The sequence below is a fragment of the Lycorma delicatula genome, chromosome 6 (assembly GCF_047948215.1).
Source record: "Lycorma delicatula isolate Av1 chromosome 6, ASM4794821v1, whole genome shotgun sequence".
Lineage (NCBI taxonomy): Eukaryota > Metazoa > Arthropoda > Insecta > Hemiptera > Fulgoridae > Lycorma > Lycorma delicatula.
In genome coordinates this window covers 98,814,422-98,838,219 of record NC_134460.1, presented here as the reverse complement: position 1 = coordinate 98,838,219, position 23,798 = coordinate 98,814,422, and the positions used below count along the sequence as shown (strand labels likewise).

At 29.2% G+C, this 23,798-nt stretch overlaps 1 protein-coding gene across 1 annotated transcript; it reads left to right on the top strand.

Annotated features, from left to right (window-relative positions):
- Positions 1–94: 94 nt before the first annotated feature.
- Positions 95–23,147, top strand: LOC142326759 (meiotic recombination protein DMC1/LIM15 homolog). Its single transcript, XM_075369447.1, has 7 exons — positions 95–300; positions 8,864–9,093; positions 10,675–10,842; positions 16,166–16,331; positions 18,150–18,332; positions 20,869–20,978; positions 22,678–23,147. Exons 1-7 carry the CDS (start codon positions 205–207, stop codon positions 22,745–22,747), a joined length of 1,023 nt encoding a protein of 340 aa, XP_075225562.1. The 5' UTR covers positions 95–204; the 3' UTR covers positions 22,748–23,147.
- Positions 23,148–23,798: the final 651 nt, after the last annotated feature.

The window sequence follows — 23,798 nt, the reverse complement described above, 5'->3', positions numbered from 1 at the left end:
TAAAAACTTTTATTCGTACTCACTGTACGTTCGGCTCTATTTCATCGGCTCTATCTGTCAGGGGCGTTAGGCAATCTAGCGCCAAAGTGTTTGTAATTCCGTCTTGTGCTTGTCATAATTTGTTGAAATCGTTTGAGCGGTCGGGTGCTACTAACTGTGCAATTTTCAATTTTTTTTTGTTGAAAAGACCTATTTTAAAAGAAAATGGAAGAGCAGGTAGTATTAGAAGAAGATGTTTTTGATAGTTATGAAGATGAGAGTCTTTTTCATGATGTTGATATGCTCCAAAGACATGGTATTGTAAGTATTATAATTTGACTTTTTAAATTATGTTTGATCTGCCTTTGTTAATTATTGTAAATTTTCTATTTGTTAATTTTTCAATGAAAATATTGATCAAATAAAAAAATGTATACGTGACGGATCCTACTCATGTATTGTTATTGTGTTTCTGAAAATAGTATCCGATTTCGTTACAGCCCATGAACCAAGCTTATCTATACAAATTTATTGAGGTTACAGTTTTCTATTCTCGTCATGTCCCTTCGAAAACATTGTCTTAAATTTTGTAGTGATTTTGTTTAGTATATTTAGTAAATTGAAAGTGACGTGCATTTTTACATTTAAATACCGAAAGTGTGGCTGTTGTTTCACATTAGGATACATGGTAATTTTATCAGTACGTGCAAAAAAAGGAAGCTGTGAAAATTTGAATTTTAAGAATAGTATTTTAAAATAGAAAAATATTGTGCCATCAGATCATGTTTACACAGTATCCATATAAACTATGCAATAAGATTTATTACAACTTAATAAAAAAAATTCTTAGAAAAATAGTATGCATTGGTGAAATTTTAGAATTTTTTTCAGTTCAACAATTAATGTATATTTGAATTTAAGATTAAACAAACATTCATCTTCACGTTTTTCTAATTTTAAATTAACATTTTTTTAAAAATCCATAGGTAGCACAAATGAGTATGTTTTGGTTTTAATAAATCTTTATTGGGAATCCTACAAATGATAAGGTAATGTAATTTATTTGTTCTTGTGGCAGTTATGTGGCTTTTTTCAATTATTAAAAAGTTAGTTTTTCCTCCATTTTCGGGTCTTACAGATTTACAAAATTTATATTTCTGTATTTTTTACATTTTAGTAAACTGTACATTAGCACATTTGAACCAGTTTCATAGTTTACATCATTATTGTGTAACAAAAAATGTTAATTTTAGTGGCCATTTTGAGATAAAATGATAGCCAATTTCAGTAATTGGTGTATTTTTGTAATCCTCTAACAATGCTAAACCCAAATACAAGAAAAAGTGTTTAAACACATGTATTGAATTCAGTAATGAATTGTTTTCCCCAAGCAATGAATCATACTGTTATTACTTATCCAACATTATTTGTAATTTTTTACCAAAATAACAATATCATCAGCAAATCTTAACTTTTTATTTTTTGTCCCTGCATTTTTCATCTGTTTGATCCACAAATAAATTTCACATATTTTTCACCTACCATCTATCTCATCATTTTCTTCTTCCTTATTAAAATGCATATAGAAACATGTTCAAGGTCATAATATTAAAGAAATAACTAACTTTTTTTGTATTTCCAGCCTATATTTTCTAAAATCTTAAACCTTTTCTGTTCAGAATCTCTAATGCTGTGGCATGCAAATGTCATTTTACACAGCCTTGTTTATTCTTCAATCTCATAGTAAAATTTATCTTGTGGCTAAACTTCCTTTTTCCTGTTTAGCCTCGTCAGGTATTACTTCAGAGGAAGAATGAAGGTGATATGTATGAGTGTAAGTGAAGAAATGTCTTGTACAGTCTAAGGTCAACCATTTCTGAGATGTGTGGTTAATTGAAACCCAACCACCAAAGAACACTGGTGTCCACAATCTGTACAAGAATTACTAGGACTTGAACGCTGGAACTCTCGACTTCCAAATCTGCCGATTTGCAAGGATGTGTTCACCACTAGACCAACCCAGTGGGTTCTTGTGGCTAAACTTGCTTTAAATGTTTTCACACATTTTCTAAAACGGAACTGACTTTCATCTCAGTACAATTACTTTTCATTTTATACTTTTATGAAGTAATAATTTGGAAATGTGATTTGTTAAATTTACAGTGTATTAATTTTCACATTTATCCACTACTGCTTTCTTTAACATAAATAATTCTGTCATTGCAGTCTGAGTGTACTTCTCAAATCTCATAAAACTTTGCATTTTTTGTGTAAAGCCTACCAAATTCTATTTCTCGCAAACTGTGTAGTAATTTAGATAATATATCATCAGTTCCTATCTATTCTTGTTTAAATATTTCATAACATTGTTAAATCCGTATTATAATGCAGTATTCTTTGAAATAATTTTTTTTTTGTCTGCAGCTTCTTATCAGATCATTTTTCCTGTATTCATACCTCTTGCTATGTCCTTCTTCTCCTTAAAACTGGTTTTCAAAGTTGACATCTGATATTTCAATGTTTTCTATACACTATATCTATCATAGGTTTACCATAAATTATTATCTAGGCTTCCTCTCCTGTTTTTAATTGTTTTTTTTCAAATTCATTCATTTTCTGCCGAATCTAATTTTTTGTAACTATTGTACTAACATCTAATTAATTTCAGTATATTTTATTAACTGGGAAAAAAACATAGAAAACATTTAATAATAACAATAGATCATTCACCTGAATAAGTCATATGTATTTAAATTACTAATCAGTAGTTTTTAATGGCACATAATTTAGTTTATAAATATGAATATTTATTTATACATATATCTACATCACTTTCTCGAAATACTCATGTAAATACAATAATCATTAAAAGATTATGTAGTGTTAATATTATTCAGATTTTTCATGCGATCTTATATATTTGATGAAAAAGGTTTAGTGAAGATATATGCTGCTTGTTCTTCAGTTGGTTTATATTCCACTGCTATTTGTTTATCTGCAAATTATTGTTGGAACATAATGTTAATATGTCTATACATTTTGAACTCTCATGGAAAACAGAGTTTCCGATAATTTAATGTTGTCATTGTCTCTAGTTGTCAATGGCCATCACAGTAATAGACTTTTGATCAATAGTTCCATCTACTTTCAGAAATCTATTCAACTACACAATGGATTTAGAAATCTCACAAGCACCCTCATATTCTGCTTCCATAGATGATAGGCCCACACATTTTTATTTATTCTTCCATATGATTGGTCCACTGCTGAATTTTAGCAATGTGCCACTTGTAGAACATCTTGTGATTCTATCTCCAGCATGGTCTGCATCACTATATGCTCTGATGCTTAAAATCTCCAATTTATTGAATTCAGTCCCAAAATTTATTCGCCTTCAAGTATTTGATATATGTTTTATTAATTTAAAGTATGCTTGAGTTGATGGATCGTGAAGTCTTGAAGCTATGTTAACTGCATTGGCTAAATCTAGTTTGGTTCCCAACACTAAATACTTTAAACTATCAATGATTTCAAGTTAGCCATTTTTATCTTCTGCAGCAGTGAATCACCTGGCATCCACCCAGGTTCAAAAGGGATCACTATTGGCTTTACAGGTTCAAAAGGGATCACTATTGGCTATTGGCTTTACATCAGCCATGCCAAATATTTTATTTGTATATGTAATTTGAGAAATTCTAATATAAACATGAAATCTACTAATTTTCATTCCCCAATAACAGTATACATCTGATCAAGTAATCTCAAAACAATAGGCCAGTCAGATCGTGAATTCATTGACTATTTCCTCTTTTCCCATAACTAATCCACATGGAAAAACAGTATCGGTTTTTCATTACAAAACACAAGGATCTGTACAACTCCTATAAAATACAAGTTTCAAGGAATTTAGTTAAACATCTATACCAATATGTTGAAGCATTTTGTTCAGGTTCGAGTTCCAGTCAGGCACATCTTTTTTTACACGCTACAGAATTCTATTTTTTTCCCATCCTCAAACTTCAAGCTTATCATCAAGTACAAAAAACAAAATCACTGAAAACAGCAACATCCAATAGAGCTGTCATGGTTTCTAATCTGGCAGTTGCACTGAAAGTATCATTAAAATTATATTCTTATATCTTTCATAAAATTCATTACACAGGCCAACATAAGGAATTTGAAAGTTGTCTGCAATCTGATAACTGATTTTTATGTTATAGTGTGTGCTGATTTCAAATATGGCCACCTTTTTTTCTGTCATGTAAGAATTTTTCACAGTACTAAAAAAAGGAAATGGAAAAAGGTGAATTGAATATGTATTCCTCATGGAGAACTTTTATTTATAAAAAAATAATGGGACTTAAAGAAAGGATTTTTGTACATTTTCTTACCTTTACAAAGACTTGTACTGCCTCTTTTGTTTCCTTTCAACTCTTCTCAGGCTACATTTTCTGTTGTCAAAGGATCGTTTCTACGGATATACCAAGAGTAGTCTGCATTCATGTTCACATTCCACCTTCCCTGATATGTGCATTTCATTTTGTTTATATTTTGGTGAAATTTTTCACCCTGTTCTCAGTTACCAAGATTTTCGAGGAAGTAATCAATATGAAAATACAGAAAATGTAGCTTCATTTTGAACAAGCTTAAAATTTGGCTCCTTATTGTTCCCAAGAAGTTTCTTTACAACTTCTTTAAATTTTTTCTATGTTTCTTTTTCAATGTCCCCTCCATTTTAGTTTGAAAGACTTCATCTTTAAAAAAGTTTATGAATATCTCAACCAGTGAAAACGTCATCTTTCACTCTGGCTTCTGAAGTTGTGGTGGAAACGTATGGCATATGTGTTTAAACACTTTCCTTCTTCAGATAGAGCCTTTATAAATTGTTTCATCATGAAGTGGAGGTAAGAGAACTTTCCATGGATCAACCAAACTTTTCCATAATATTCATGATCACAATATTTCAGTTTAAACAGAACTGATTCTAAATTCTTGTACCATTCTTTGAGATAACAAAGAATGTCCTACCAGTACGGAAGCATGTTTGTTGCCATTATGAACAGCTTTGAGGCTTCTTTTGGATGAGTCGATTAGTAGCCTTCATTCATTCACATCATACTTTATGTTCAGCTGCTCCATTACACCAGGAATATTGTTACAATAAATTAATCTTCCATCTTCAGAAGTATAGAGTAAAGACCTTTTCTCTGTTTCTGTTACCATGAGAAATAAGTGCCAGGAGCCAGTAAGTTTTTTATTTTAATCTAGATCCTAAAATTCTACTGAATTTTTAGGAAGACTTAAATCTCTGACCAAATTATTCAGTTCATGCAGTGAAAAAGTTGTGGTTTGAAACTACCAGAAATAAAATTATCATCATCCTGCGACTCTGTTCTGGAGTTGTTCAGGATATCTTCTAGTTTTTCTGGAGTTGAAGTACAGATACATCAGGACCGTGTGATACAGGGCGTATTGCCAAATAACAATTTGGATACACAATTTCTTTCTTATTTTTTAGATTGAACTCTTGTACATAACAAGAAAAAAAGTAGCAGTCACCACTGTGATTTTATGGTTCTCTCCAGATCATTGGTACTTCAAACCAAACAGACTTTTTCTTTCCTTTTGTTCATTTGCATAACTCTTCCACACAAGTAGAAAAACTGTAAGAGGGGCCCACATTTTATGTTGGTCACAAAGTTTTACCTCAAAATAGGCACAGTACATTTTTTTAATATTTCTTTGCTGTTTCTTCACCAAAACCTCTTCGAAAATGTAACAGAAGTTATTAGGTGAATTAACACAACCCCTTGAAGCCAATTCAAAATATAACAACACAAGGACAGCACAAATAAAATAACTTCAAAATGTGAAAGAAAACTAAAACACTGTAGAAGGTTTAGAAAACTATTTAACACTAGTAAAAGCTTTCAACACAATGTTGTAATTGCAACTGATTTATTTTTATTTCAGTAGAGTGAAGGGGAGTAGGAATGAGTGAGTCACCTTAGCTAATAGCTTGACAAGAATGACTTATGTATTTACTTATATTAATCATATTACATCATCTTATTAGTCACTCTTCTTACTGTATCAAACCAAAATTATAATGTATCATTTCCATATAACCAAACTAATAAGTATCAAAAAAATTAAAACAGCCCTAAACTTTTATTCAACATTTTATGAATAAAATATATATTGACTATCCATTTTGAGAATATTAAAAAAATTGATTTAATGAAAAAATGGTAATGATGGAATTTTTTGACTATTTTTCCTGAAACCAGCACACAAAAATTTATGAAAATCAGTTATTGGTTTTCAAACAACTTTTCCATTGTTGACCTGTGCTATCCATTTGTACTGGTATTCCATGATCCTTCAAAAAAATCTGCACCATCATTTATTTTAATGAACAAATTTTTTATGGTAACTTCGCAATGTATGTATGTAAGATTTCTCTTGGCGAATGATTCACTGCCAACCGATAACGTCCATTATCATAACTGTAGCAATGGGTGCTCCATTCCTATTATTCTGAATTGATTGGTCAGTTAGTCCTTTATGTCCAGCCTTTTTAACTAAGAACAAATAGCAAATTCCATCTGAATAGTTCCACACATCTTCAAAATATCGATAAGACCAATCTTGACCATTAAAAGTTTTAACATTTAAACAACCAGTACCAACAGCTTCTACTATAGCTCCTTCACAACACTATCCTTTTGTTTTGGCACTTAAAAAGGTTCAAGTTATCATACCAGTCACGATAATATGTTGTATGTTCCATTATCAATCAATCTACCACTCATCACATTTTCAGATGTTATGATATAATCTTTATTTTTATCTCTATTAAAACAAAAATTTGGTCGATGATACTTTTTTTTAAATTTGAAACAAACTATACTAATCTTACAATATGTATTAAATATCCAACTTTGATGAAAAGATCTTTTGCTGATTATCCTTCAATTTACCTTGTTTTTTTAATCTGCATAATAGATTATGATTTGATATCGCTGCTGCCACATTCAACGTCTGCCAGTTGTAGTTTATAATTCAGACATTTTTTTTGTAATTTCTCCTACGTTTTCTCTGGTTATTACCAAGTGACAAATATAATCAAAATCTTTTGGTAGAGTTTCAGAATCAAGCACATAAACCATTTTTGTCAACTGGTTTACCAAGTAATCCAAGATGGCATTTTTATCTGTATATCATTGAAGTTTGCTAATTGATTTTGCACACCACCTGCTAATTCCCACTGGATATTATGAAACTGATGTATAGTTTCATCCTAAAATTGATTCAAGTTATCCCAGATATCTTTTGCAGTATCACACTCAGCTACACAAAGAAATGGCTTTGTATCAAGAGATTATAAGTTTCTCTGCTTTTGCATTTATCTTTTTCCACATATCAAGTTTGTTTTCATAATTTTCAGTACCTGGTTCAGGCTTATAAATGTATCACAAACTAAATCGAAAATTACATCAATTTTTAAAATAGTTTTCATAACAATAATTTTTCACATTGCCCAGTTTCCCTTGCCAATGAGCTCTTTGTTGCTTATCATCATTCACCATAATAGATGTAACATTGTTTAACAATCATGTTCTGCAACCTTGTTGTAATAAAAAATTTAATTAATTTCAGTATATTTTATTAAAACATCTAATAATGACAACATTGCAAGAATAGAGCATTTATCTAAATAAGTTATGTGTAAATTACTAATCAGTAGTTTATAATTGTGTCATTTTTTTTAAAATTAGTTTTCAAAAATTCATAAAATTTTTGGGGTAAGTATATCACCATTATTAATATTATTTATGGTAAAACTACTAACATATACTACATATAAAAAAATAATTCAAACTATGTATGCCATTCCTGCCTGCTGAAAAAAATTACCAAAGGTGAAATTTCACCGTTTTTCATATTCAACTTTATTGGTAATTTTCTCATAGAAAGAAGAGAAAGACCAATCTATTAAACTGCTTTTTATTTCATCCTTCCAGGATCAATAGCTTTTTAGTTATGATTTTTTCCGTAAACCGTTAGTCACAAAAATAGGTGTACACACCATAACAAAAATGGCCGCCACAGGTAAACTGCTTAAATAAAAATAGTTTTAAGGTCCTGAAAAATGTAGGAAACAAGAGGGTAAATTTCAATTTTTTTTGAAATGGTCAAGCAACCACCCTTGGGTAACTTCAAATGGATTGACCTAAACATGAATGTTTGTAATATCTATAACAATAATGTTTAAGCCGAAACGAATATTGTGTTTAAATTATAACTTCATTAAGTTTTTGTTTAGTCTGTCTATTTTCATCTCTTTAGATATTTTTTCTTTATTTATTTTAACATCAACTTGACATCATTACTAAATTGCAGTTCTGTTACTATTCCTGGATATGTTTTGCAGTTCATAATTTGGTTTTAAAACCTTTATCTTATATGCTGTCTCCTTCAACCATTTTAATACATTTAAAATTTTTACCTTATGTGCTATGTCCTTCAACCATTTTAATGTATTTGTCATAAGTTTTTGTTTTTCTGAAAATCAGTTCTATAATTCTTTTGTGATTCATGAAAAAGTAATTTGACATAAGTAAAAATGTTTGGTAGTTTTTTTTTCAATCTTATATTAAATTTAGTGATATAAAAAAAAATAGATAATTTTGTAATTAAAATTTGTTTCTAGTGATTCTTTAGTGAAACCAATCGTACCTGTCTTATTGAAGATCTGTACAGCAGAAGTTTTTAGTTTTGATTTTCATTTTATTTTTATGTTTTGATATTTTACCAATCAGTTTTATTTACTTATTAAGCTACAATTATTTTTTTATTGTTGTCAATATATCTTTTTCAGAATGTTGCTGATATTAAAAAATTAAAATCTTCTGGAATATGTACTGTTAAAGGAATTCAAATGTGCACACGTAAAAAGTTATGCAGTATCAAAGGATTTTCTGAAGGTAAAGTTGATAAAATCAAAGAAGCCTGTGCAAAAATAAGTACAATTGACTTTTTAACTGCTACTGAAGTTTGTGAAAAAAGGAAAAACTTATTTCGCATTAGCACTGGTAGTATAGAATTTGAGTAAGTGAAGTTTTTTATAATTTATTCTATTAGTGATAACATCTCACGATTGAGCACTGTATCTCTCTATTATTTTCATTTCTATTATTTTGCTGCTGTATACTTGCTATTTTTCCTTTTATTTTTTCACCTCATTATAAAATTGAATTATTAAATTGAATTCAGGATGATGAGTGTGCAGTCTTAGCATAGAAACATAAGTACTAAAAAAGGTTTATATAGCACTTTTTGTCATGAAGAATGGTATCAGATGTCTCTAGGTGATTTTTTTATCACAGACTTTATATTAGCATGGAAGAGCTTTAAATGTGCTTGGATACAGTAGATACTATAGAGAGATTATTTTGTCAGTTTTTCAGCATACCTTTCACTGAATTCATTCTTTTAGGTTTCATAATCCTTTTACTAATTTCTATTACTGCTTTAGCTTTCCTAAGTCTTAGCTATCCATTTGCAATAAATGTCACTTTAAATCTCATTTGCTCTGTCCTGTTAAAATTATTATTTTAATAAATTCATCACCTACTTTTAACATTTTTTTGTATATTCTAATGAGCACTTTCAGCAATCACTACTACACCAAAAATATTGCTGCCTGCCATCTTCAGACTGAGAAATAACAAAGTATTTTAATAAAATAGTTGTTTCCTTAATAAATTGTTTAATATAATTTACTTGATGTAAAAGCAGTTAAAGAATTCACTGTCTGCCAATAAATTCAATATCCATACATTTTAAATAATGTTTCCTCACATAAACTATAGTTTCCATTGATCAGTTGGATTTTCTACTATGATGGTCCAGATGACTGATTGCAAATTGACCATATTCTTAATTATAGAGAACCTGAACGTAAATCGCCTTCACTATACAGTTCTGTCATTATCAGCTGTAGTCACTTCCTGTCTCGCACATTAACATTGCTCTAAAAAAAATTTCCTGTTTCTCATTTAACATCATTTTCTTCATCCAAACATCTGTTTGGATGTGAAAGACATGCACTTATGTTGTCAGCATTTGCTTGGGTCGTTAATATTCACTTTTTAAAAAACTGTGGCCGCATACTTATACTATAAATAAACACGCCACTAAGAGACACAGAACACAACTAAAGACCTGACAAGTTGGAAGGCATTAGAAAGTTTTACACTACATTGGGCAAAGATGCGAATGCCATTAGATGAGAAATGCTACCTGAGCATCATTTGTGATATAGTGTTAAAAAAATAGTATATTTTACAAGAACCTTTCTTAGTTCACCTTTATTATTTTTGATTTTAAAATATGTTACATTTTCTTCAATTAGAACAATTAAGTGAAACCGAGGAAGTTTTTAGATATATGTTTTGTGAAAACTTACTAAAAGAAAGAAGTTTTTTTCAGTATAGAAGTGGACTTGTGAGTTTATTTATAATCACTGATCTAATTCTTATACATTAACATTTTTTAAATACTTAGTTCTGAAGCAGGTGTTCTATTGTATTTTTATCTCCTTTTTTAGTTTTTATATCACAATCAATTTTGTTCAGTTGGCTTCCACTTGCAATATTATTAATAAATGATCAATTTGCTTTGTTCTAGTAAACTTCTTGGGGGTGGAGTGGAATCTATGTCAATAACAGAAGTGTTTGGAGAATTTCGTACTGGTAAAACACAGTTGTCTCATACACTTTGCATTACAGCACAGATGCCTGGTGAAAATGGTTATACTGGTGGAAAAGTTATTTTTCTTGATACAGAAAATACTTTGTATCCTTTCATATTTTATGTTTCAGTATCTAAGTTTAGTTTTATTTTTAGTGTAGGTTCCTTTTTTTTGTAGTTTGGCCAACTGAGGATCAAGTAACTCCACATTTTGGATTCATTTCTCTTTCTTTTGGACATTTCTTTCCTGGTTTTTTATCCTTCTCTTGAAACCTTTGAAATGTTGCATTCCTTTTTTATTATTTTTTTTAATAAATTCTTATAAAATTGCTACCCCATTTGTTAAAATATTTGCCACAGATAACTTATAAGCACTGTTTCTTTACTTTTTAATATTAATACATTTTTATGCACAATAACATATTATTATTTATAATAATATTTTTATATGTTTTTATCTATCATATCCTCATCGTTTGGAATTATTAAAAGTAAGGAAAAACATTTGATGTTATTTCTGAAATGAATTAAAGTAATATTATTTTAAATAAAATAATTAGTGAATCATGTGGAAATATATTTCCAGAGAATCTTTGCAGAGCGTTTACTGACTGTGGTCATTTGTCAGTTTGTTGGTTTATGAGATGTCATATCATCACCAAATTATATCAGAAAAACTTTTCTGAAATTACATAATGCCAGTTTCTTAACTGTGCTAAGAGAGCAGATTGGTTATGTTGAATACTGGATGCTGCAGTAATTTAATATTTATTAACAAGTTTAATGTTTATGCTTAACACTGAAATTCTACTGTTGGATGTAAGGATACTCAGGCTCTTTTTGCAAAAATCCATAATCAGTTCATTTTCTATAATCATTTTCTACATATGGCACAACAATTCCATCATCATATATTTAAAACTCACTGAGTTACAAGACATTTTATAAACCTATTTTTGCCAACCTGCTCTTAGCTGTTTCCCGCCATTCCTTATGAAAGAGGCTGAAATATATTAATACAGCTGTGATGATCTGTATGCGATTTTAAGTGTTTTAAACATTGTTATATTTTAAGAACAAGTAATAAACAAAGTGAAGAATAATGGATACAGACTGTAATCAAAGTTCTTTAGAGCACGATAGTGAACCAGTTTCAAACAGATCAAGAAACCTGGGTCTAAAGAAAAAGCATCAAGAGGATTCATGGAAATATAATAACAGTAAGAAAAGGAGAGCTCAAGGTATGTCATATGAAAATTCAAATGGCGTTGTTGTAATTAAGAAAGTTTTTCTACCCATTGTATCATGTAGCCTAAAGAAATGTTATGCAACAGTCACCTCACCTGTCAGAAAGAACTGTTTACTTATTTTTGTAAGCAGGAGAACAAATCTCTTCAAGACATGTATTTATGTGCCTGTATGTTTTCAAAAGACATTAAGTCAAGAAACACTGATCATACAAAAAAGCCATATGGAAATTTGTGGGAGTATTTGGTCACAGTTAATGAGTGAAAGTGTTTAGTATGTAGAAAATTTCTCATTGAGCTACTCCAAATATCCATAAAGAGACTGTGGAGTTATTAAAAAAAAATTCAAGTTCAATAGTCAGCTTACTGAAAACATAGAAAAGCATGACAATTGGCCAAAGAAAATTTCTCTGTAGAAAACATTGGGCTTCTATTCCGAGTGTTGAAACTCATTATTGTCGTAATGACACAATACGGTCTTTATTTTACAGACCTGTTTGAAATTCCTGGGAACAAAAGCCATCGTTCTCATGCTATGAGTTGGGTCCAGTCTGGCAGGTAAAGAGGCTAAAAGTATAAATATGCCCTGAGAAACTATTTAAGGTTCAGTTCTATCCAGGAAGATGATACATTGTTAGTCCCACAAGGGGAGGCTGCAAGTTGTGCGAGATGTGAGACTGCAAGATGTTATGACATCAGTCTAGCGAGGAGAGTTGTGTGAGTTTGACAGAATTCTGTGAACCAGTCCAGCGACGAGATTCAACATGTGAGTCTGCGAGATGAGAGTGCAAGATGTCAGTCCAGCGTGGAGAGTCTTGAATCCAGTTTGATACAAGTAAGACGAAGCCATGAGTAATTCCAGTAAACAAGAAATACTGTCAGTGAGTTACAGTAAAACTATAAGTGTATAAGTGAAAGAAATAATGCAATAAATTTCATTCGTAAACTGTTAGGGTAGACAACAAAGGTATTTGCAAGTGAATTTTATGCGATTGTTTGTTAAGACTAGTGGTTAAAAGGTAATAAAAGACTAGCGGTTTGTTTTATTAATGGGTCTGAATTCTAGTTTTCTATTTACCTACCTGGAATAAATTCCGAATGCTTATTTATTTTTAACTCTATCTTCGGTGTATTCTGTATTTATTATTTACCATTGACATTTATCACTATTTGATGTGTAATATTGTGATTGTTATTCTTTGTTGATTATGTTATGTACTATGCTCTGTTATTGTCATGTTTATCATTTTGATTATGTTATGCATTAATTGTTTGATTTGTTGTCATTCACTTGTAATATTATTATCATTTACTACTATTATTAGTACTATTATCCTGATTATTATTGTGGTTTTAATTACTATGTTAATATTTGTGTTCATTAATAATTTTATTATTGTCACTTATTATTATCATTATTTTATTTATTACCATTATTATTAATACTTTTCTTTTTCCTGTTTAGCCTCTGGTAATTACCTTTCAGATAATACTTCAGAGTATGAATGAGGATGATATGTATGAATGTAAATGAAGTGTAGTTTTGTACAGTCTCAGTTCAACCATTCCTGAGATGTGTGGTTAATTGAAACCCAACCACCAAAGAACACTGGTATCCACAATCTAGTATTCAAATTCATGTAAAAATAACTGACTTTACTAGGACGCTGGAACTCTTGACTTCCAAATCAGCCGATTTGGGAAGATATTATTAATACTGAATTGTCTTGTTGTAATTATGAACATTTTAAACCAATAAACTGTAATTATATAAACATTCTAAATTGTCAGTCAATCTCAATATTCTGATCGAGCCAGGAACACACGACAATACTGATGGTAATATTCTCACTGTTTTTTTCTCATACTTACATAATTTGTAAAACTTTAATAAACATCAATAAAAAATGACTTATGACAATAAATAAAGACTGTTCACTTAATTTTTTATGGTTTTATGCAAAAAAGGGCCTCAATGGTCTAAATTAATATTACTAGTAACAAGTGAAAATTACTTTTATTTCTTTTAAGTAACCTAAAAAAATCCAGTAATAAATTATTTTATCATATCAGTGGTTTAAAACAGTTTTGTTTTTCATAAAATCTGTTTAACCTTGAAATATTGAAAAGAATTTCTCTCTGAAGTAATCAGTACAATTAATCTTACATTTTATTTACCTGTTCTATAGGTATATTTGTTCATTTAATAAAATAACTGTCCATTTTTTCATTTTATTTTTATATATAGAAGTTTTTATTGCATGAATAAAAAGATGGCATAAATGAAATTCTTTTCATACTAGTAGTAATTTAAACAAACTCTTCAGTTTTCCATTTCTTGTATCTTCATCCCAAATAATCAGTAAATTAAAATTAATTACTACTTATTACAAGGGTTATTTTTTTTTCAAGGTCCAATCAATCACAAAATTAAAACCACAGTGAAAATAAAAAATGTTTTATTTGTAACAAGTACTTACATAATTACGCTATTTCTCTACATAGTTGCCACTCCAATTTAGACATTTGTCGTAGCGTGTTACCAGCTTTCCAATACGCTCATCATAGAACGGAGCCGCCTTTGTTTTCAGCCATGTTTCTACGCTGGTCTGCAGGTCGATGTCTGTGCCAAAATGTTGTCCTCCTAGCCAGCGTTTCATGTGAGCAAAGAGGTAAAAATAAGATGGAGCCAAGTCCGGGCTGTATGGTAGGTGATCAAACACTTCCCAACAAAAATGCTATGGAGCTTCTTTGTTACAGCTGAAGTGTGCGGCCGAGCTTTGTCATGGAGAAAGACAATGCCTGATGACAACATTCCTCTGCTTATTCTGAATTGCCCTTTGTAGACGTTGAAGAGTCACGCAGTATGAGGCTGCAGTGATGACGTGCCACGTTCCATGAATTCCACCAAGAGCTGCAGACCAGCGTAGAAACATGGCTGAAAACACAGGCAGCTCCGTTCTATGATGAGCGTTTTGGAAAGTTGGTAACACGCTACGACAAATGTCTAAATCGGAGTGGCAACTATATAGAGAAATAGCGTAACTATGTAAGTACTTGTTTCAAATAAAACATTTTTTATTTTCACTGTAGTTTTAATTTTGTGATTGATCGGACCTTGAAAAAAAAAATAACCCTCATACTAACTAATTCTAAATAAAGATTAATTAACAAATTCATTTAAAAATAAATATGAGAATAATGATAGACTATTTATCACTGAAACATAGCACAATGAAAAAACAGCACTATCTTGATTAATAATACTAATGCATCTAGCTCTGTCTGAGCATATACATTGTAAATAAATTTTTCCAAGCCTCTTCAGTCCAACAGTACACTTTGTTCTAATGATTTAAAGAGTCACATGTTATTGTGGATCTTTGTCTTCACATTACTAACATATATGACAACTAAAATTTAATACATATTATACTTATTAGTTTGTGTAACAGTTGTTCTAAAACATATAATTTGTTTATGTGAATTCTTGAACAGAAGTTTTGGCGGTATATTTTAATGTAGAAATTTTTTTATATTATCATATGATGTATAACTTAAAAGATAAGATTACGAATTTCTTCCTTATCAGCATCATTCATGACAATATTGTGCATGTAACAGTGGATACACCCATTGTTATTAATCACCTTAATTAATTAATGACCTAGTCTGTCATGCACCAGTGATCCTGAGTAGAAGTACTTCAAGAGATGATTGGAATAATTAAGTGACCAATCCCTAAATTTGGCTTTAATTTAACAATGCTGGGTTCATTTTAATTAGTCAATTTGGTATGTTTCATTTAAAAAAAACCTAATATTTATAAATAGAACTAAGAAAGTAATAAAATTAGATAAAACAAAACAAAAAAGGGAATGAGCCAGGACATCAGAACCAAGGTGTATGGTAACTATGTTCTACTGATTGGAGTTGTGTTTTTACTGTTATCATGTATTCACCGGCCTTATCCAGATAAATGTGTAAATAAGTCAAGAAATCAAATCCTTTTATACATATAAATCAACAAATAAATAATGTTTTCTGTCAAGTTATAATGTTAAATATTTTATTTGATAATAAATACTCTCTATAAACATGGTAAAATTTAATATGTAAAGTCCAGTAATGTCTGTATTTTATTTTAAATGTTTAATTATTTCCCTTAACAATTACTGTAGTCGACCGGAACGTCTACGCCCAATTGCAGATCGTTTTAATTTGGATCAAACTGCTGTTCTTGATAATATCTTATATGCTCGTGCTTACAACAGTGAGCACCAGTTTGAAATGTTAGATATTGTTGCTGCAAAATTTCATGAAGAAGCTGGTGTATTCAAGTTGCTGGTAATTTTTAAAGTTCATTTTGTTATTTTTCTTTTTAGCAACGTTTTATTTGTTATTTTTACTATTTCCTTAAAAAAAATCATTCTTTATTTCTCATATGCACTTATAAATTACATGCTTATAACGATAATGAAATTGATTTGTTTCCATTACATAACATTCTTTTGTGAAAATTTGATTCCTCTGCTTTAACTTTTAATGATTTTAGAAGAGTATTTTATGATATATTTGGAAAACAAAGAAAATTATGCTACGTGTAAACAAAAGAATTGTTATTAATGAAAGTTATTTTTATCAGATAATAGTATTATAAAAATAAACCAGATAATTGAACTTTTCTTCATCATTTTCATTATGCATACATTTATCGTAACAAGGTACCAGTTCATATTCCTTTGATACAGAATGAAGCCCCTGTCTAATTACCCTCTACTGCCTTGATTTTTTTAAATTTACATAATTGTTGTTGGCAGTATTGAATCTCCTGACATGGTACACATAAAAGTGATCCCAAATGATCACTTTTATGCACTCAAAATTAATCAAATTTTTTTTGTATATAATATTTCCAAGTGATGTGATGAGGTCTTTAGTTTACCAGTTATGAGCACTCTGCAATCAAATAAACATGCTGTCTTTTATTCTGGATCATATGAGACAAATCTAGAGCTTCCTTGAAGGTAGCATTTGTCCTTGTATTTTAATGTTACAATCTATTCGATGAAACCTCTTTTGATTAAACTTCATGCAGATGAACTACAGTATGTTTTCACCTTTTTCATGATTAATCTTTGATTCTAGGATACTGTCGGATATTGTACCTTATTATCATTAACAAATAGCTCAATAAACTGTTAATAAACATATAACAGTTAATAAACTGTTTCTCATCTAAAAAGGTCAGAGCACCCCACCTCACTTGAGTTTTTTCTGTCAGAGAGTACCTTGAATTCTCTAATTGAGTATATTCCATTAATTCTATTGGTCTCTTGAATGTCATTGAAATTTATTTATTTAATTTATAATATAAAGCAACATAATGAATTTATCTTTCCTCGCAAACGTTTGACTCGACTGTATGCTTCAAATAATTATTTATCACGCACAATATCCAGCTACTCCACAGTTTATGCTTATTCTCAAAACCTTATCTATTTTCTAACCAATCAAGCTGTCATTTTCACATTTGTAATTATTAATTTTAGTCAGTATCATGTTCCTTGCATTTAAAAAAAAGAGAGTAACTACATTTGTAAGTATATTAGTAATTTGTCTTAAAACTTCTTAAACACAGATTACAACAGTGCTATGTGCAGGCTTGGACTTTTCATACATTGCAAAGTTTATCTCTTATCTTAAATAACTATTATTTAGTGTCAGCCTGTTGTTACTGGAACTAATAAAAATTGTATATATACATAAGAACTTTTCATGACAACAGTATATATACCTCACAGGTAAGAGAAATACTTCAAATAATAATCACTATGGATATATTCGCTACAATTTTTTCTATTACTATCAATAAATAAATATGGTGCGAGTGGCTTACCCATTCATCGTATGGATAAAATTATTAAAAGTTAAAATCTTTATTTTTTGTTTGTTTTCATTAAGTTTTTCTTTCAGTTATTTAAATTATTTATACTATAAAATATTAAAAGATTGTTATATTACAGCATTTGTCTATTCTCTGCAAAGTTACTGCTTATAAAATGTTGCAGGGAATTATTGTTTATTTATTTTTTGTTGTTAAGATTTGTTAAACTTATATTTTAAGTACTTAATTATTTTATTTTATTATTTTTTTAAAATTAGGTTGTAGATTCTATAATGGCATTATTTCGTGTTGACTTCAGTGGTCGTGGAGAACTAGCAGATAGACAACAGAAACTTGCACAAATGATGTCACGTTTACAAAAGATTTCTGAGGAATATAATGTTGCTGTTTTTATAACTAACCAAATGACAGCTGATCCAGGAGCAGCACTGTCTTTTCAGGTCATTATAAAATCTGTTTAGTTATTAGGACTTAGCTGTCTCTTCCTCTGTGACAGCTCTACTTAATTTTTTTTTAAGAGATTATAGTTAAAAATAGTGGTACAGAAGAGCATTCTTGGAGAATGTAAACCTAGGAAGAAACATATTGATAACATAAAGTGCTGGTCTGATAACTGTACTTTTTATTCTTTACTGTTACAAAGTCATTTAACTTGCCAAGCAGTATTTGTCATCCCTCACTGTTTACGTACTGGTATCATGTATGATAAATTAACATAAAATATTTATAATTAAAACTAATTTTTTTTTTAAAGCAGCCTACTAGGACCTTGCCAGTACCATTTTTTTTTTTGCTTCTTTTCCATATTTTCTTGGATTGCACCAGTTTTTCTTCTAGTTCTTTAATCTTTCATCCACAAGAACCTTTGTATTATAAATTACTTTTCTATACTTTGTTCTATCCAAACATTCCTCCTCTAATCATAAATTTTGAAATTCCTCTTTCATCTGCTTTATGTATCCTGTTTGGCTTTTTAGTTTCCAAAGCTTTTCAAAAATGTATTTATTTAGTCTTTTTGGATTCATTCAGATCATGTATCCAAAAAATTTCAATATTTTCTAATTGATGTTTTTAGTATCTTTATTTTTTATAAAATTATAAAAGTTATCAAACATCACCAAAGTTATAGGGTCCTAACTAACATTCATGTCCTAATATAAAAAATTATAGGATCCTAATTAAGTTGATGGAATACTTGAAGTGAAGCAGAAGCAGGTCACATCAAGTTGATGAATTCAGTCACTGCATCCAGATCTGAAGAATATGGTACGATTAATCTTTTCCAAGCTGAAAAGTTGCATTGTGTCATTGTTGTGAGTGACAGTTCGGTAAGCAATTTTGCCTAGTAAATATCATTTCATAATTTCCTTTTGAACCTTCAAATGAATTTCTACAAATTTTTACAAAAATTATAGGACTGTGACAACCAGGCTGAGCATACTTACTTTATATTCTTACGATAAAAAGGTTGTGAAATTTCTTAATAGAAATGTGAATCATTTTGGGACTGTAAAGAATGTTGTCAACAGAATCCATAGAGTCCATTGTGCATTCCAATTCATAGAATTCATTATCTATTTTCAAATTCATACTAAAAAACTAAATCAAAGAACAATGGAATATTTAGGACACTTTCACTGGCTGCTGTTTGTAATGTTCAATGGCTATTGACCAAAGCAATCAGTGTTATTTACCATTGGTCACGCAAACCAAAGTTGTAAGTTGTTTATTGATGTCATAAATCAGCCTCTTTTATCCGCTTATTCTACATTTCTCCCATAAGACAGAGATCTTCTGGCCATTACCAAAGTCTGATTCCTTCTAGCTTGCCTCTTCATTCTGCTTATCTCATCTCTTCATAGAGATGAGATAAACAGAGTTGGCCAAGTTGGATGACCTATCCAACTCGGCCTTCTCTTGATTTTGGCAGATCAGAATTTCTATTCAGTTCTCTAATTTCCCTGTTCCTTATTCTTTGCCTTAAGTCCTACTCTTAACACCAACCCAAAATTTTTCGTAAAAATAAATAAACAGTTTGCATTCTAATAAATTAATAAATCTCATACATGTTGTAGAAAAAATAAGAAAAACTGTCAATTTTAAATCAAGTATTAGTAGGACATACAGCATTCAATCAGAAAATATTGTCGTGTGTTTAAGGTTCGAAAAGGATGTTGAGAGGTTAACAAATTTGAAAATCTGATGTGGACAACACATGACTTCGTTGTATCCCTATTAAATTACATTTACACATTTTTTTAAAATGAAAAGTACATAAAATTTTATTTCATTAAAAACTTCTGATAGTTTTTTTTTATTGAATTATCCATCGTAAAATTTTTTTACAATTAGAGGTTAGTAATTATTAATAAATAAATTTATTTAAAATAAAAAAATAAAAATGTTAAAAAAAAAGGAGGTGAAGTCAGATTCGAACTGATGTGCCTTTCCCTAAAATCCAAATATTTCATTCATTAAAATGTTATTTGGCTATAACTCTGGAACCAATGAAAATAAGTACCACTTACGATATATCGTTGAAAAGTTCTCAATGAGGGCTATTACTACAGTTATGAAAAAATCAAAAATCCAAATTCTTTTGGATTTTTGGTCTTTTTTGGACACTTTTGGTTCAGTCGATTGCAATCAAAAGAGGAGATGCACAACTAGATGTTACAACAATCCTAAATCCAAAATTTCAACATCCTATGGCTAATCGTTTTTGAATTATGCAAGATGCGTATGTATGTACAGACATCACGGTGAAACTAGTCAAAATTGATATTTCTGTCGAAATGTGTCAACACATTTCAAATAGTATTAAAATTGCAAAAAATTAAATTATACATAAAATTGAAAAAAAACTAAGTTATGAAAATATTCTTGTAGTTATAATAAAGAGCATTTGTTTTATCATTCAGTGGAACTGGTGTAGTAATCACATTATTAAAGAAAGTTATATTTTATGTATTTTAGGCTGATCCAAAAAAACCAATTGGAGGTCACATTTTAGCCCATGCATCAACAACCAGGATTTATTTAAGGAAAGGTCGGGGTGAAAATAGAATTGCAAAAATTTATGATAGGTAAGAATTTAATTGTTTTTAGTTAATTTGAATTTATTAATATTGCAATGACAGTTGTCTTATATGTATAGAATAGTTGAGTAAATATTTATACTTTTTTTTTTCTAACTTTTGCTTGTTTTCGTTGAGCACAAAAAAATGAGATTTTTTTCTCTACATCTATGAAACCAGATATTCATAGAAGACCAATTTATTGCAAGTTAATAAAATAAGAACACCAAGTTGTACTACCGTGTGACTTTATGCATTCAGTTTTTTCCTTATTAGGAACAGGTTAAAATTTCTGTTAATGTACGTAAAAAAAGTACATATCCTAGGTCAAATTGCTAGAGAAAAACAGCTGTTATCATCTTTTGTAGGTGTTTATGTGTTGCCACAAGCCTGATGCTACACATCAAGATTTTTACTATCATTGTTTAAAGTAGAAGTTTTGATATGAAATCTAGAAGACATGAACTACATTTTTTTTTATGATAGGTTAGATATATTTAATATTACTCAAGATTTGGTTGGAGATGCTGAAAATGTTTAACACTTTTAAAATTAGAGTATTTCATAGTTGAAAATATTTTTAATCTCTAGGGCTGAGTTTACTTTTAAAAATTTAGCCTGGAACTGATAGTTTGTTTATATATTTCTTTTAGTTATTAAACAATATTATTTTCAGCTATTTGCTATTGGTTTGCATTTCTGCATAACCTGCCAGTGAATTACTCTTTAATTACACATACACTTAAACATCATCAGAACTACATTTACATTTGCTGTCTAAATTCAGTCTTAAAAAAAATTTTAACATAACTTTAATTATAATCATAAACATGAATAGGTTGGTTTGGTTCTTCTGAAATTGATTATACTCACATTAAATACAGAATTTCAAAACATGAAGAATAATAATCAAACTAGATGTAATAAAAGTCAAAGCGTTTTAAAAAGATGAATAACATCGTTGTTACATCCATTTAGCTGTATGAAAAGATGCTGTTCAAATCCATTTAACATTTTCTTAATCATAACAGGGGCTTAGACTTTAGTTAAATCTCTTAAAGACTACCAGTTCCAGCTGATTGTAATCTTTTGTAGGAATGACTGCCTTCAAGAACATATAACTGTTGATGATAACAACAATCAATTTGCATATATTGCCTTATACTACATTCTTAATTTTAAAAAATTAACTTTTACAATGTCAAAACAAACCAATCTTTATAATAAAATTTTTTTAAAAACTTACTTCAAGACATTCATCTTGAGACCAAACTTTAGTGCTGTTGCTGCTGTTCTCATGCGACAGTTGATGTTACTGCTGACAAATTTTTTTGATTTAGGCAAACATGTTTTTAAGGGTGATCAAAAGTATGTTGGGTTGTAATTGAGTCTATTTATTTATTATATCATCACATGTTTTTATATATTTACACATTTCATAATGTTCAAGTGAATTAAAGTGTGGTTAGTACTTAATATATATGTAAAACACAAAAAAAGAATGTATAAAAAATTGTCCTTTGTATATCTGTAGAATATCAAGGTTGTCAGTGTTAGTAAATTTGAGTCTATTTGATTATTTGTGGATGTTGACAGTGTTATAAAGAAGGATTTTATGATTTTGTTTATTTATGCTTTTAATTACTTTGTCTTAACAATTTATGTTTTATGCATTTGTGTTTATATTTTTTACTTGTTACATTTACAGTCCTGATATGCCAGAAAATGAAACTACATTCGCTATAACAAATGGTGGAATAGCTGATGCTACTGACTAAAAAGAAAAATATGAATTATATTTGTTATGCTGCAGTAAAAGTTATAATCTGAGTATTAGATTAAAAAATGATCTTTATATAAAAAGAAAAGTTAGAGAAATTATTTTTTTTTTTTTTTTTTGTAATCTGTTGCTCGGAAGAAATATTTCTGTTGAAGAAATTGTGTTTATTTTAGTATTATTTTATATTAATTTGGAAATGCAGCTCTATTTATGATAAAATTAATTTTGTGTTGGTGATAGATACTTTTTGTTTTAGGAGAAGATTCTTAATTTTTTATTTATTATTTTTGACATTTTAATGTAAATAACTGTATATATTTTGTGTACTTTATAACCTGTTTTATACCTGTATTTTATGATTTTACATTTTAAGAAATATAGATAATTTTACTAAAAGAAAGAATAACTTTTAGTAAATAGTTTAATAATTATTTATAGGGTTATTATCTGATCTGGGTAGTCATATACATTAAGTAGATAATTGATATAATTTTCATCTATCAAAATTTGTAAGAGATTTATTTTTAAAACTAAAAGATTTATTTGTTAATTTATTACTTATATAAATTTATTTATGAAAAAGTTTCCATAACCGTTACTTAATATTTATTAAAATTGAAAATTATAACCTAAACAAAGAACTGAAAGACAATTTCTATCTACATTTATTTAGTTATTAAAAAAGGTATTTTCAAAGATACTTTCAACTTCTTTTAATTATCTACATGTCATTTTTTTTATTAATTGTTGACAAATTAAATGGAGTTAGTTAGGTTTTCTAAGTAACCAACAAACACCATGAACACAACAGAAAAAAATTGAAGATGTGCTATCAAGAAAATTTCTTCTATCTAAATAAGTGCAGGTAAGAATTCCCATACTACTCTAAATTGAAAAAAAAAGTTGAATATTTACAGCATTATATCATTTATTAACTTCAAAATATTCTCCTTATTGGTATGGTGTAAACACACTTTACCCAGTGTTCCTGCCACTTCAAGAAGCAACTCTGGAACAAATTTTTTGATATAGCTTTTACAATGACCTAT

What these genes read in the sequence shown, in the direction of transcription:
- LOC142326759 (XM_075369447.1), top strand. Translation starts at nt 205, where the DNA reads ATGGAAGAGCAGGTAGTATTAGAAGAAGATGTTTTTGATAGTTATGAA. An exon ending in TGCTCCAAAGACATGGTATT is followed by an intron (nt 301 to 8,863) that starts GTAAGTATTATA and finishes TATCTTTTTCAG; the next exon opens with AATGTTGCTGATATTAAAAA. An exon ending in ACTGGTAGTATAGAATTTGA is followed by an intron (nt 9,094 to 10,674) that starts GTAAGTGAAGTT and finishes GCTTTGTTCTAG; the next exon opens with TAAACTTCTTGGGGGTGGAG.